At 33.8% G+C, this 13,213-nt stretch overlaps 2 protein-coding genes across 7 annotated transcripts in view; one reads left to right on the top strand and one right to left on the bottom strand.

The window, feature by feature from the left end:
• The window catches only part of LOC107043836 (importin subunit alpha-9), a 9,630-nt gene extending 8,830 nt beyond the window's left edge, over positions 1-800 (top strand). For all 3 annotated transcript variants that reach the window (XM_015265494.2, XM_015265489.2, XM_015265502.2), the window contains one exon: positions 385-800. In XM_015265494.2, the coding sequence (XP_015120980.1) occupies positions 385-479 (95 nt within the window). In that variant the 3' untranslated portion in view covers positions 480-800. The remainder of the gene's footprint in view (positions 1-384) is intronic.
• On the bottom strand, positions 526-13,213 carry LOC107043851 (phospholipase A2 phaiodactylipin). 4 transcript variants are annotated; one of them, XM_015265529.2, is made up of 6 exons: positions 13,177-13,213; positions 6,142-6,406; positions 4,533-4,753; positions 2,570-2,642; positions 1,451-1,537; positions 526-740 (listed from the first exon to the last, which is right to left on the bottom strand). In XM_015265529.2, the coding sequence occupies exons 2-6, from the start codon at positions 6,369-6,371 to the stop codon at positions 548-550; spliced, it is 804 nt and encodes a 267-aa protein (XP_015121015.1). In that variant the 5' UTR covers positions 6,372-6,406; positions 13,177-13,213; the 3' UTR covers positions 526-547. The 4 variants fall into 4 exon arrangements, with proteins under 4 accessions (XP_015121015.1, XP_015121002.1, XP_015121006.1 ...); XM_015265516.2 differs by lacking the exon at positions 13,177-13,213 and adding an exon at positions 12,771-12,885 and having other exon boundaries at positions 6,142-6,586; XM_015265520.2 differs by lacking the exon at positions 13,177-13,213 and adding an exon at positions 12,771-12,885 and having other exon boundaries at positions 6,142-6,462.

The following is a 13,213-nucleotide window of genomic DNA, read 5'->3' as shown; positions in this document are numbered from 1 at the left end:
TCCCGTTGAATCCTTGCTGCGATCACTCCACTCGTCCCTCTCATTCATTTTATTAATTCTCTGGCAGGAATCTCTTAACACATTATAAATTCACAATATGTCGACTAATTCGGTTAAACACTATTTAATCAGCGTTCACGAAATAATTTCTTTCTGATTTCGTTTGAGTTAGACGAGTTTGTCCCGGAAATTTCCAATAAATTGATTTTATAGGGAATTCTGAGATACCTTTGTTTATTCGGAAACTCTGAAATACTTTTCTTTTAAAAATAAGAATGAAATACTATTGTTTTATTAGAAAGTGTCGATTTGAGAAAAACAATTTCTCTCAGTGTCAACTTTTTTCTCAGTGTGTTATTTACAATTTTGTTTGTCCTCCAACAGGTAATCTTTACAATCATCCGTCCTTGCGAGTGAGTGAGACGTTGAAAAATTACCTGGAATCTTTGGATTTCTCTCTTGCTGTGGAATCCATATGAAACTATTGACTGTTGAATGGTAGTTACGAAGACAAAGAAATATTTCTTTATGTTTTATTTCTATTCGATTAGAAAGACAATTTTGCCGACGCGAACCTTCGCATTTGGTTGGTAGACAACTTCAAATTCACGCTCTTTGGCAAGTCCTCTACGCATCCCACCTTGACGATATTAAAATAAATTTTTCCCATGATGTTCGCTGTTGAGGTGCCAACGCTCTTGAGACAATTGTAGAAAGCGTGGTCGCAATCACAATGGGATCTGTAAAAGTACAATGAAATGAAATCGTTTGATGATTAATTTATGTAATTATTCCTAAATTCTTCCCGGATGAAAAAAAATCAAAGATGTTCGCTAAAAAATTCTATTTGATTTCGTTGAAAAATTGTATTAGTATTTCTGCTTTTATTGATGAATGTCACAGCTTTTCTGCGCCGTTTTCAATAGAGAAAATTTAATGACAAATGATTTAAAGAACAAATCTGTAGATTTTCATCTTCCCATACAAATATTATTCTATTGTTTTGTTATTCACTACATTTCAGTGAAAACGGTAAAACGGTTCTAGTCGATTTTGACTATCGACCAGTTTTCGATGAATATCTAGGAATCTAAGGCAGATAGTGCAATTTTGGTTACGATCTTTTTTATAGCTCTCAATTCGCTCCATAAAAAAGGTCATTACAAAAAGTTCGCTATCTCCCTTAAATTCGGAGATATTCCTCGAAAACTTGATAAAAGCTAAATCAATATGAATCAACATGAATTTGTGTCATTAAATAAGTTGAAGCAAAAAAATTTCGAGAAACCAAACCAGGAAATTTCTTTAGAATTGATTTGAAATGGTTTCTATTGAAAAAAATGCACAGAAAAACTGTAATTTTTTAATACATTTTTTCAGCTAATGTGCTAGGCATTTCTATGAGTTTTTTCGCCTATAATTTATAGTTTTTGGAGATATAATCTCTTACTTGCTGTACGCTGAGGAATTAGTGATATTGTATCGAGTTCGATGGGCACGAACTTTGACAGGACACAGGTCGTGAGTTCTGCAGCATCTGTAATGTATTAATTGGAAAGAAATTATTTCAGAATCGACAGAACTTGAATACAAGTGCAACCTTCTTGTTCACTCGAGCAAGAACGATGGATTTAAAACTCACTCGTCTCTCATTTGATACTAATGGTCAAAATTTCAATCCTCTAATGGAATTTTTCTTCCAAAAATCCATCGTTTATGTTTACTATTTGTCAAAAAAGTTGTAAAATATTACAGTTGAGTGAATAAATCTGTCGTTTGTGGAACTTATTTCACAGTTCGATGAAACACTCAACCTCTTTCGAATAAATCACACACTTCAATGATTTTCAAGTCGTTTCCTTTAACTTTCCCTTCCATTTGGACTAATCACATGCACGAAAAAATTTAATAGAAAAACCTGTCGAATTCGTTAGAAAATTCTCTTGAATTTCTATTAGTTTTTGGCTGATTCTATTGACATGTTCAATAGAAAAAGTCAACAGAATTCGATTTTTCTATATAACTTATTCTTTTTATACATTTTCTATAGAATTTACTCAACTCAAATTTTCTAATTTTTTTTTCATTCTATTTTTCTCTTCTTCGCATCAAGAAAATCAAGCGAAAAAACTTGGAAAATTTGAGCCGAAGAAATTCTATAGGAAATATCTCAATAGAATAAGTTATACAGAAAAATTGAATTCTATTGACTTTTTCTACAGAATATTTTCTATTGAACATTTTAATAGAATCGGCCAAAAACTAATAGAACAGTTCAATAAAAATTCTATTGAGATATTTTTTACAGAATTTCCATGGCTCAAAGTTTTTTCATTTGATTCTCCTGATGAGAAAAAAAGAAGAATAGAATTTAAAAAACTTAGAAAACTTGAGCCGAGGAAATTGTATAGAAAATATCTGAGAATAGAGAATAAGTTATTGACTTTTTGTATTGAATATTTTCCGTTGTATATTTCACTATAATCTGCCAAAAGCTAATAGAAAGTTCAATAGAATTTTCTAGCGAATTCGATAGCTTTTCCATGGAATTTCTTCACGCCTGACTCACCTGTCTACCGCAGAATTGGGTCCCAAATCTTGATAATCTTGTGCTATATCTCCTGTGCCACACCATTTGGTGCCTGAAAAAAATTATGAATTAACTCTCATACGTAACGAATCAGATCCGATTGAAACACAGCAGTACACACACGAAAAAATTCCCTATCTTTGAGTGAGGGTATAACTATAACGAAAAGAAGAAGAAACCTAGAGAATTCGATGGAAAATTCCATTCATTTTCTGCCGATTCTATTGACGAATTCTAATAGAAACTATTTTATAAAAAAACATCAGTAGAATTCCCTTTCCTATACAATGGTTTTTTATTGTCTTTTTCTAATGAGACATTTTTTATAGGAATTCCTCGATATGACTTTTCCAAGTTTTTTCCACTCTCTTTTTATTCTCGTCTCATCAATAAAATCAGATAAACAACTTTGCAAATTTGAGCCGAGTAATTTTCTATAGGAAATGTCTCAATAGACTAATTTTCCTCTAGAATATTTTCGATTGAACATTTTTATTGACAAAAATGCTCAGATAAGCTGTTGAATTTGACAGTAGAATCGGTCGAAAACTGACAAAATTCAATAGAAATTTAATAGAATGTTCTACCGAATTCGCTATTTTATTAACTGTCAGCCGATTCTATTGAAGAATTCTAATAGAAACTGGTTCATAGAAAAAATGAGTAGAATTCCAATTTTCTATATAACTGTTTGTAATGAGACATTTTCTATAGGAATTCCTCGACATGACTTTTCCAAGTTTTTTCCACTCTATTTTTATTCTCGTCTCATCAATAAAATGAGATAAACAACTTTGCAAATTTCAGCCAAGGAGTTTCTATAGAAAAATCACAGCCCAATTTTTATTCTTGAATATTTTTGATTGAACATTTAAAAAAAAATGTGCAGATAAGCTGCAGAAATTTAATAGAATCTCCTGGCGGATTCGCTATTTTATTAATTCTCAGCTGATTCTATTGAAGAATTCTAATAGAAACTATTTTATAGAAAAAATGAGTAGAATTCGAATTTTTTATACAACTGTTTCTAATGAGTCATGTTCTACAGGAATTCCTCGACATGACTTTTCCACATTTTTTCGTTCTATTTTTATTCTCTTCTCATTAATAAAATGAAATAAACAACTTTGAAAATTTTAGCCAAGGAATTTCTATAGAAAAATCACAGCCCAATTTTTATTCATGAAGATTTTTGATTGAACATTTCTATTAAAAAAAAAATGCGCAGATAAGCTGCAGAAATTTGATAGAATCTCCTGGCGGATTCGCTATTTTATTAATTCTCAGCTGATTCTATTGAAGAATTCTAATAGAAACTATTTTATAGAAAAAATGAGTAGAATGAGACATTTTCTATAGGAATTCCTCGACATGGCTTTTCCACATTTTTTCGCTCTATTTGTATTCTCTTCTCATTAATAAAAAGAGATAAACAACTTTGAAAATTTGAGCCAAGGAATTTCTATAGAAAAATCACAGCTCCATTTTTATTCTTGAATATTTTTGATTGAACATTTCTATTTTAAAAAAATGCGCAGATAAGCTGCAGAAATTTTATAGAATCTCCTGGCGAATTCGCTATTTTATTAATTCTTAGCTGATTCTATTGAAGAATTCCAACAGAAACTATTTTATAGAAAAAATGAGTAGAATTCGAATTTTCTATACAACTCTTTCTAATGAGACATTTTCTATAGAAATTCTTCGACATGACTTTTCCATGTTTTTTCGCTCTATTTTTATTCTCTTCTCATTGATAAAATGAGATAAACAACTTTGAAAATTTGAGCCGAGGAATTTTCTACAGACCAGTCTATTCTCAATAGACTAATGTTTTCTATAGAATATTGTCGGTTGAACATTTGTTGTATTGAAAAAAAATTCACTAGGCTTTTCTATGAAATTCTTTCGTACATGTATCGATACAAATAACACTTCTAACCTGGTACTATTCCAAACAATAAATAGAAGGGATTGCCACTGAATACATTCACAGGGTCTACAGAACTCTTTGCTTGGTTCTTATCTCCGGAGATATCATCCTTCATGCGATCTACTGTTTGACATCGATACATCAAACCCGTCATGTCGCTGAATGATACCTCAGTGGGACGCGCTATGTCAGAGAGATTTGCCAGTACTTCCATTTGTTCCTCTGGTTCACTGAAACAATTAGTTGCTTTTCCCTTGAGAATTCATCCTGAATTCAAATGATAGATGATTATTCTGTATTTTTATTATCTCACAAACATTTAAAACAATTTTTTTTAATCACAAAACCACTTGAGATGGAAATCAACACATGCTGAATTTCACGCACGAAAAAAAAATTAATAGAAAAACCTAGCGAATTCGGTAGACAATTTTATAAGATTTCTATTGAACTTTCTATTATTTTTTGGCCGATTGTATAGAAAAAGTCAATAAAATTCGATTTTTCTATACGACTTATTTTATGGAGATATTTTCTATAGACTTTCCTCGGCTCAATATTTCTATGTTTTTTTTCATTCTATTTTTCTTTTCTTTTTATTAAGAAAATCAAACAAAAATCTTGAGAAAATTTGAGCCAAGGAAATTCTACAGAAAATATTTCAATAGAATAAATTGTGTAGAAAAATCTAATTCTATTGATTTTTTCTATAAAAAATTTTCCGTTCAACATTTCTATCGAAAAAACAGCACAGATAAGTAGCGGAATTTGTCAATAGAATCGGCTAAAAACTAATAGAAAGTTCGATAGAAATCAATGGAATTTTTGTGCAAAGTCAATTGATACGATTTCCTCTGAAGAAATTAATGGTTAAATTGCATAATTCTGAAGAAAAATCAATGAAAAACAAAAATAGAATTTCTGTAGAATGCATTAGGTGTTCCATTGGTTTTTTTCACACGTCAATTGAATTCCAATAAATTCCTTAATTTCACCGACTCAAAATTCAACCTACGATTTACCATCGAAGGGGGCTGCCCCGGACTTTTGAAAATTTCCCTTTCTCGATGATCACTTTCAGATTAATAAACTTAAATATTACCTTAAATATTACCTTAAATATGAAATCAAATCATCAGAATATTTTTAAAATCCTTAGAGAATTTTCTTTTTAAAATTCTTTTTGTTCTTTTCATCTTCTTAGAATTCGATTTTTCTATATAACTTATTCTTTTCATATATTTTTTATAGAATTTGCTCGACTCAAATTTTCTAAGTTTTTTTCATTCTATTTTTCTTTTCTTCTCATCAAGAAAATCAAACGAAAAAACTTAGAAAATTTGAACCGAGGAAATTCTATAGAAAATATCTCAATAGAATAAGTTACATAGAAAAATTGAATTCTATTGACTTTTTCTACTGAATATTTTCTATTGAACATTTCAATAGAATCGGCCAAAAACTAATAGATCAGTTGAATAGAAATTCAATAGAATTTTCTAACGAATTCGATAGGTTTTTCTATTCAATTTTTTCGTCCGTGGCACGTAAAAAAAACTTGAATTAAAGAGAAATTTTTTAAAAATCCGGAAAAATCCCCCAAATTTTTCTCACTTACTAAACCTCAATGATATCGCAATTTTGAATTTCATTCCTGCCATTCACATCGATGACAGCCACAGCCTGATCATGATAGTAAACGGCTCGCCTGAGTCCTGTCGTCGATATTTCTGCACTTGGTACGATACCCTTGAGCCCTTTGTACGTGTTCCTCGACAGAAGTGGTTCCGTCGAAGTGACCCCGCACATTGCGAAGAATATCACGTGCAAAACTATGATAAACCCCATATCGGCAGCCGCCGATCTCCAACAAATACTCTGGACTGCAGTTTTTCAAAAAAAGATATCGATTTTTCCTCAAATTCCTCCGCAATCTTATCTATCAAGAAGTTGCTTAATGATCGCCGATTTCGAATCACTGAAACCGTCTGCTATTACTGAACTCACAAGGACTGAACACTTGAAAATTCACTGCACGTGGATTATATCACATATAAATCCTCCTATTCAACAATTTATATTTCAATTTTAATTCAATGAATAATTTAATTTATGTATTTCTGTGAAAATATATGGCAATAATTTTGTGTAAAAAATGAAAACCATTTGTAATGAAATAAAAATGTCACTCAATGGAATGAAATCGATGAATGAAATAAAGAAGAGATTCGTTGGGGATAGACAACTGTCTCTTTTCTCTTCACTTTGAATATTGATGTTTCGTTGACTCGTTCCCTTCTATTTCTTTCGTCCCCTCTACCTGAGTAATTCAGAACCGCTCTCCGGCTCTGGACAATCACCTGAGGTGCTGTTCACAGGTGATTGTCCAGAGGTAAGCAGTCGAGATACATTAGGATATGAGAGTGGAAGGAATTTGGAGGATTCAGAATTTTTAATTTTCGAAGTCTTGATTGTGATCTGAGGACAGGGGATTTTGCTCTAGAGCTGTTCCGACAAGATATGAGTGATATGGAATATATGAGTGGATGCATTATGTGAAAGTAGGACAACAATTCGCATGGCGGCATAGGAAAGGGGGTCGACCGACTTTCTTTCAGTCTTGGCCTCTTCACAGAGTTTTGTCCGTCGATTGTCATTCTAGGAACTGGGAATCAGGTGTTTGAAAATGTAGCGATAATCGATACCGATGATAACTTAGACGATGATCACATCAAATGGGGAATAATTCCCTAATGGGGACATTATGAAACAACATATTATGTCAGTAGTCGCAAATAGCTTCAAATAACTTCCTGTTTAAGTTGGGGGATACATCCGCCGAGTCAGAACTGTACACGGCACCGATCTGTACACAAAGCGCCACTGTGCAAAATGAAAATGGAATGAAAATAGTACAATTATGAATCACCTTCAGTTGAAAACAATTAAATAAACTCTGAAGAAAAATTCAGTTTCCTTACTAGTTCAGGCGTTAGAGGTTTTTTTTGTTCAGAAAATTCCTAGAGAAATTTTTTTATTTCTGTTGTTTTTTTAAGGGAAGACTACTATGAGTTTTAAAAGTCGTGGGTTATTGGAGTGAGACTTTTTATATGTTGAAGATCGATTATATAGATCTGAAAACGAATAATTAGTGCAAAAAAAAATTTTTGTTTATTGTTCGTTTGCCCGAAAACGCTTAAAATGCTAAAAACAATCCAGGGTCTCTAATTTTTTAGCTACAAAAGATTTTTTTTTTCAAAATTTTCGGAAAAATGTGTGGAACAATAATTACGAGCCAGTTTTTTGGAATTCGACTCCTACACAGCTGATTTTTTTTTTTTTTCATATAAAAAAATTCACTATTTGTGTAAAAAAATACCAAAAAAGCAAATTTAGCCATTTAACAGGTGAATTTTAAAAAAACTAGCTCGTAATTGTTATTCCACATATTTTTCCGAAAATTTTGAAGAAAAACCATTCGTAGCTCAAAAATTGGATGCCCTGGACTGTTTTTGGCATTTTAAGCGTTTTCGGACAAACGAACAATAAAAAAAAATTATTTTTGCACTAATTATTCATTTTCAGATCTATATAATCGATCTTCAACGTATGAAAAGTCTCACTCCAATAACCCACGACTTTTAAAACTTACAGTAGTCTCCCCTTAAGTTGAAAACAATTAATTAAAATCTGAAGAAAAATTCAGTTTGCTTACTAGTCCAGGCGTCAGAGGTTTTTTTTGTTCAGAAAATTTCTAGAAAATTTTTTTTCCTGTTGTTTTTTTAATGCCTCTCAACTGGAATATTAAAAATGCGTACAAAAATTCAATCTGAAGCATGATATTCAAAGATATCCCCGGAATTCAGATTTTCCAAAAATACAAAACTTTTGCCAATTTTCAAATAAATTAAAATAACGATTATTGCTATCGCCTGCATCTTCAAACTCGGTCAAAACGACATCCAAACAAATTTTTTAAGCCATCATCTAATGAATTCAGAACATTTTTTTTAGTTATCCCTTTTTGTTCCTTTATAAATGTAATTATTTACGAAGGAATTTAACGTTGTCAACTCTTTGAAACTAAAAAAAAATTACTGGAGAAGAAAAATGGATAATGTGATAGAATACCTCCTCCATTTGACATAAAAATTCAAAATTTCGGAAATTTTTTCAAAGTATTGTTGATGTATAGATTATTATGCAATGATATGTATAAAAGTGAAAGAACCCAAAATTGACCAGAAGACTTGTCTGTGTTAAGATGAGTCAATTACTCTCCTCCACAACACAATTGCTAATTTGTGAAAGCAATCGCTCTTCGCTTTTAACCCAGGAATCACGTCGAAGACGTGGCGGTGCATCGGCCCCCAACGAGAAGAATCTAAACAACACCAACAACCCTAAAACAACGTGACTAAACTTTTTTGACGAACCGTTTCCTCCGCTATCTCCAACCAGCAAAATATCACCATTTAATTGTGTCCAAATAGTTGGGAAATCTCTGAGGATATACAAGGTGTTTTTGAACTACTAATAAACCTCGCGTCCAATGATAAATTTTAGTCCCCTGAATACAGGAAAAATGCGAAAAAATGATCAATTCAACAGTTTTAAAATTATTAATGTTTAATAACGTCCAATTGGAAGCGCGCATTTTGCCGCCACAGAATGAGTAGAGAGGGGAGTAGAGAAGGTCACAACAGCGCATCGGGTTATGAAGAAAGGGTAGTCACAAGGTAGATATGGTATTGACAATGTCCCTAGATGATAGAGGGTAAGTTTTCATGTGATTGAGCGATATGATTTCTTGAATCTCCAAAAATCATGTTATGCCAGATTATGTTATGTATTGAGCCCTTTATCACCCAGAAAATAATTTTTGCCAGTGCCATCTCAAATCTAGTCGGACATCGCCAATTTGTCGACAAATCTGGGCATCTAGTGACCCCAACGTTGCCAATAAATATTTCCAAATAACATTGCCAATGTCGTATCTTTAGAGCATTGTCACAAGCCTCTCTTCACCAGCCGATGCGCTGTTGTCACCTCCTCTACTCCCCTTTCTAGCCGCTCTGTCGCGGCATAGTACATGCTCCCAATTGGTGGTCATTAAACATTAATAATTTACTAGAACTGTGCGCGCGCTTATCTTTTTGTTGTGAAAATGAAAAAATCGAATTTATTAAACTTCATATACTCATAGATGTTTTATAAATATTGATAATGACTTAAAGAGAATTAAGAGAAGGAAGAGTGAAGCATCAATGAATAATTTTTAATCTTCGATTAATTCCTTTTTTTTACGTTTTAAAATAATCTGATTAAGATCTGTAATGGTTGAAAAATGAGGGGAGGGTTATAAATTGATTTTCTAGAAAACTGAAAAAAGTTCTTGAATTCTTCGGAAAATTTCACAATTTTCTAGATAACCGTAAATCTTCAAAAATTTTTCTCGAATTATTTGGAAAACCGAAGAATGATGATTTTTGCATATGATAAATATGAAAAAATTAAAATTTGGGAAGTGAGGAATAATTTGTGAGTGAAAAAAATTTAGAAATACTGTTTTTTTTCTCATGATCAACAATTAGGCAATTTAGATGTTTTGCTATAAAGATAAACTTCACACATAAAAAAAAAGAAAAATATGACGCAGAATAGTACATTAGAGTACAAGGGCACAAATTTCGTTTTCAACGAATGTGTAGTTTACAGGCCAAGCCGAAGGCGCGGTCTGTACGCACATTCGTTGAAAACGAAATTTATTACCGAGTGCTCTATAATATTTTATGTCAAGTCATGCAGAAGTCGAATGTTGAGAAGGCTGCGCGAAGCGCAGCGTGCGATAAACTCGACTTATTGCACGGCGCGACATAAAAAATTTTTGGACATTTGAAGAATTTGACAATACCGGGGATTTTTTGCAGCGACTACTTCACATGAGTCATTGACCAATCAGGTCAACTGAGGATTAGCGATCAGGCAGTTTCGAGATATATAGATATAAAACAACTTCACGTTTCTTTCATCTTTAATAAATAGGAAAAACTATTCGCGAACGCAATGTAGATGTGGGAGCCATCTAGTGGTCTCTTCACTAACTACTCTTGGGCGGCAACCAATGAGATTAAAGAGAATCCAGTGATCTCATTGGTTGAGCTCCATCATTGGTTCCCTCCGAGGGATCTCATTGGTTGCCGCCCAAGAGTAGTTAGTTTACAGACCACTTGGTGTCTCCCACATCTACGTGGTAATCGCGAATTGATTTAATAATTTTTTCATCACGCTGTGACGAAAAGTGAACTTTTCCGCACGCTCCGCGTGCCTAAAAGTCCAATTTCCGCCACATTGTGATGAAAAATATTGTTCGTTACTCGTGAAAAAATTTTTGCACTCGTTACGAAATATACTATTTNAAGAAAAATATGACGCAGAATAGTACATTAGAGTACAAGGGCACAAATTTCGTTTTCAACGAATGTGTAGTTTACAGGCCAAGCCGAAGGCGCGGTCTGTACGCACATTCGTTGAAAACGAAATTTATTACCGAGTGCTCTATAATATTTTATGTCAAGTCATGCAGAAGTCGAATGTTGAGAAGGCTGCGCGAAGCGCAGCGTGCGATAAACTCGACTTATTGCACGGCGCGACATAAAAAATTTTTGGACATTTGAAGAATTTGACAATACCGGGGATTTTTTGCAGCGACTACTTCACATGAGTCATTGACCAATCAGGTCAACTGAGGATTAGCGATCAGGCAGTTTCGAGATATATAGATATAAAACAACTTCACGTTTCTTTCATCTTTAATAAATAGGAAAAACTATTCGCGAACGCAATGTAGATGTGGGAGCCATCTAGTGGTCTCTTCACTAACTACTCTTGGGCGGCAACCAATGAGATTAAAGAGAATCCAGTGATCTCATTGGTTGAGCTCCATCATTGGTTCCCTCCGAGGGATCTCATTGGTTGCCGCCCAAGAGTAGTTAGTTTACAGACCACTTGGTGTCTCCCACATCTACGTGGTAATCGCGAATTGATTTAATAATTTTTTCATCACGCTGTGACGAAAAGTGAACTTTTCCGCACGCTCCGCGTGCCTAAAAGTCCAATTTCCGCCACATTGTGATGAAAAATATTGTTCGTTACTCGTGAAAAAATTTTTGCACTCGTTACGAAATATACTATTTACGCCACTCATGCCTGAAACCGGCTGGATTACACACTCGACGCTTCGCGTCTCGTGTCTAATTCAGCCGGTTTCAGGCTTCGTGACATAATATTTTGTTCAGTACTTGTTGGGAAATTTCGTCCTTAACGTGTGTGGTTACATCACTCGCCTTCGGCTCATGCTGTAAACCCCACACACGTTAAAGACGATATTGCCCCACATGTGCTGAAATATACTATTTCGTGAGAAGACCCGGTAAACCGCGATTCTAACCTCGCTTCGCTCGGTTTGATCGCGGTTTACGGGCCTTCTGACGAAAAATTGCATTCATCACACGGTCCAAAAGTATTTTCTGACGAATGTGGTTATATATACAAAGCCACATTCGTCAGAAAATACTTTGTGGACCTTGTGATGAAAATAACTATTTTATCACGCTGTGCGAAAAGGGACGTTTTAGGGACGCGAAGCGGTATTCCAAACTTTTTAGGCACGCTTCGCGTCCCTAAAACGTCCCTTTTCCACACATGGTGATGAAAAATATCGTTCGATACTCCTGGGAAAAGTGTTCTTTGACTCGCCTTCGGCTCGTGCTATAAACCTCCTACGAGCCAAAATAGTATATTTCGTAACGAGTGCAAAAAAATGTTTTTTGGCGAGTGGGAGGTTTATATCACGCGCCGAAGGCGAGTGATATAATCCCACGAGCTAAAAAACATTTTTTCACGAGTGACGAACAATATTTTTCATCACAATGTGGCGGAAATTGTTCACTTTTCACTTTTCGTCACAGCGTGATGAAAAACTCTTTTCCGCACTCGTAACGAAATATACTATTTCGCATTTTTCCTGTGTTCAGGGGACTCAAATCACTAGACGCGCGGTTTATTAGTAGTTCAAAAACACCCTGCATACCTTCATAACTATTATGCTTATAGATGTTGTGATCAATCAATGAAAATCCATATCGACACCTTAATAACAGACAAATGTAAGTTCTATGAGTTCCCTATGTAGACACGCTTGTCTGTTATTACGATTTCGATATATAAGATATCAGAATTAGTTACTTCTGCTTCTATGGATTTTATTATCAGAAAGATGTTAAATAATTTTCAGTCCTGAAGCAAAGCCAAATCACCACACAAATAACAACTCGACACTCGTCCCGGTTAGTCAACTCATTACAACACCAAAACACGACTGAATAATATCGGAACTGTGTGTGCAAATTCCAGAAATACCCCACCACATCACATTCTTGAGACACTAGGCCTCACGATGGAGAGCGACTTTTTTGCAATTTATATTATTGTTTGTACTGATCAACCATGGATTTTTTATGTATAAATTATTGAAATTAACACATATTACCTTAAGGTGAGACTACTATGAGTTTTAAAAGTCGCGGGCTATTGGAATGCCATTTTTCATACATTAAAAATCGATTATATATATCCAAAAATGAATAATTACCCTGGCGGATGAGTCCGAGACCTATCCGAGAGTAGCT

Source organism: Diachasma alloeum, unplaced genomic scaffold (genome assembly GCF_001412515.2).
Source record: "Diachasma alloeum isolate Michigan unplaced genomic scaffold, Dall2.0 Dall_scaffold_00180, whole genome shotgun sequence".
NCBI lineage: Eukaryota > Metazoa > Arthropoda > Insecta > Hymenoptera > Braconidae > Diachasma > Diachasma alloeum.
This window is presented reverse-complemented; position numbering and strand designations above follow the sequence as displayed.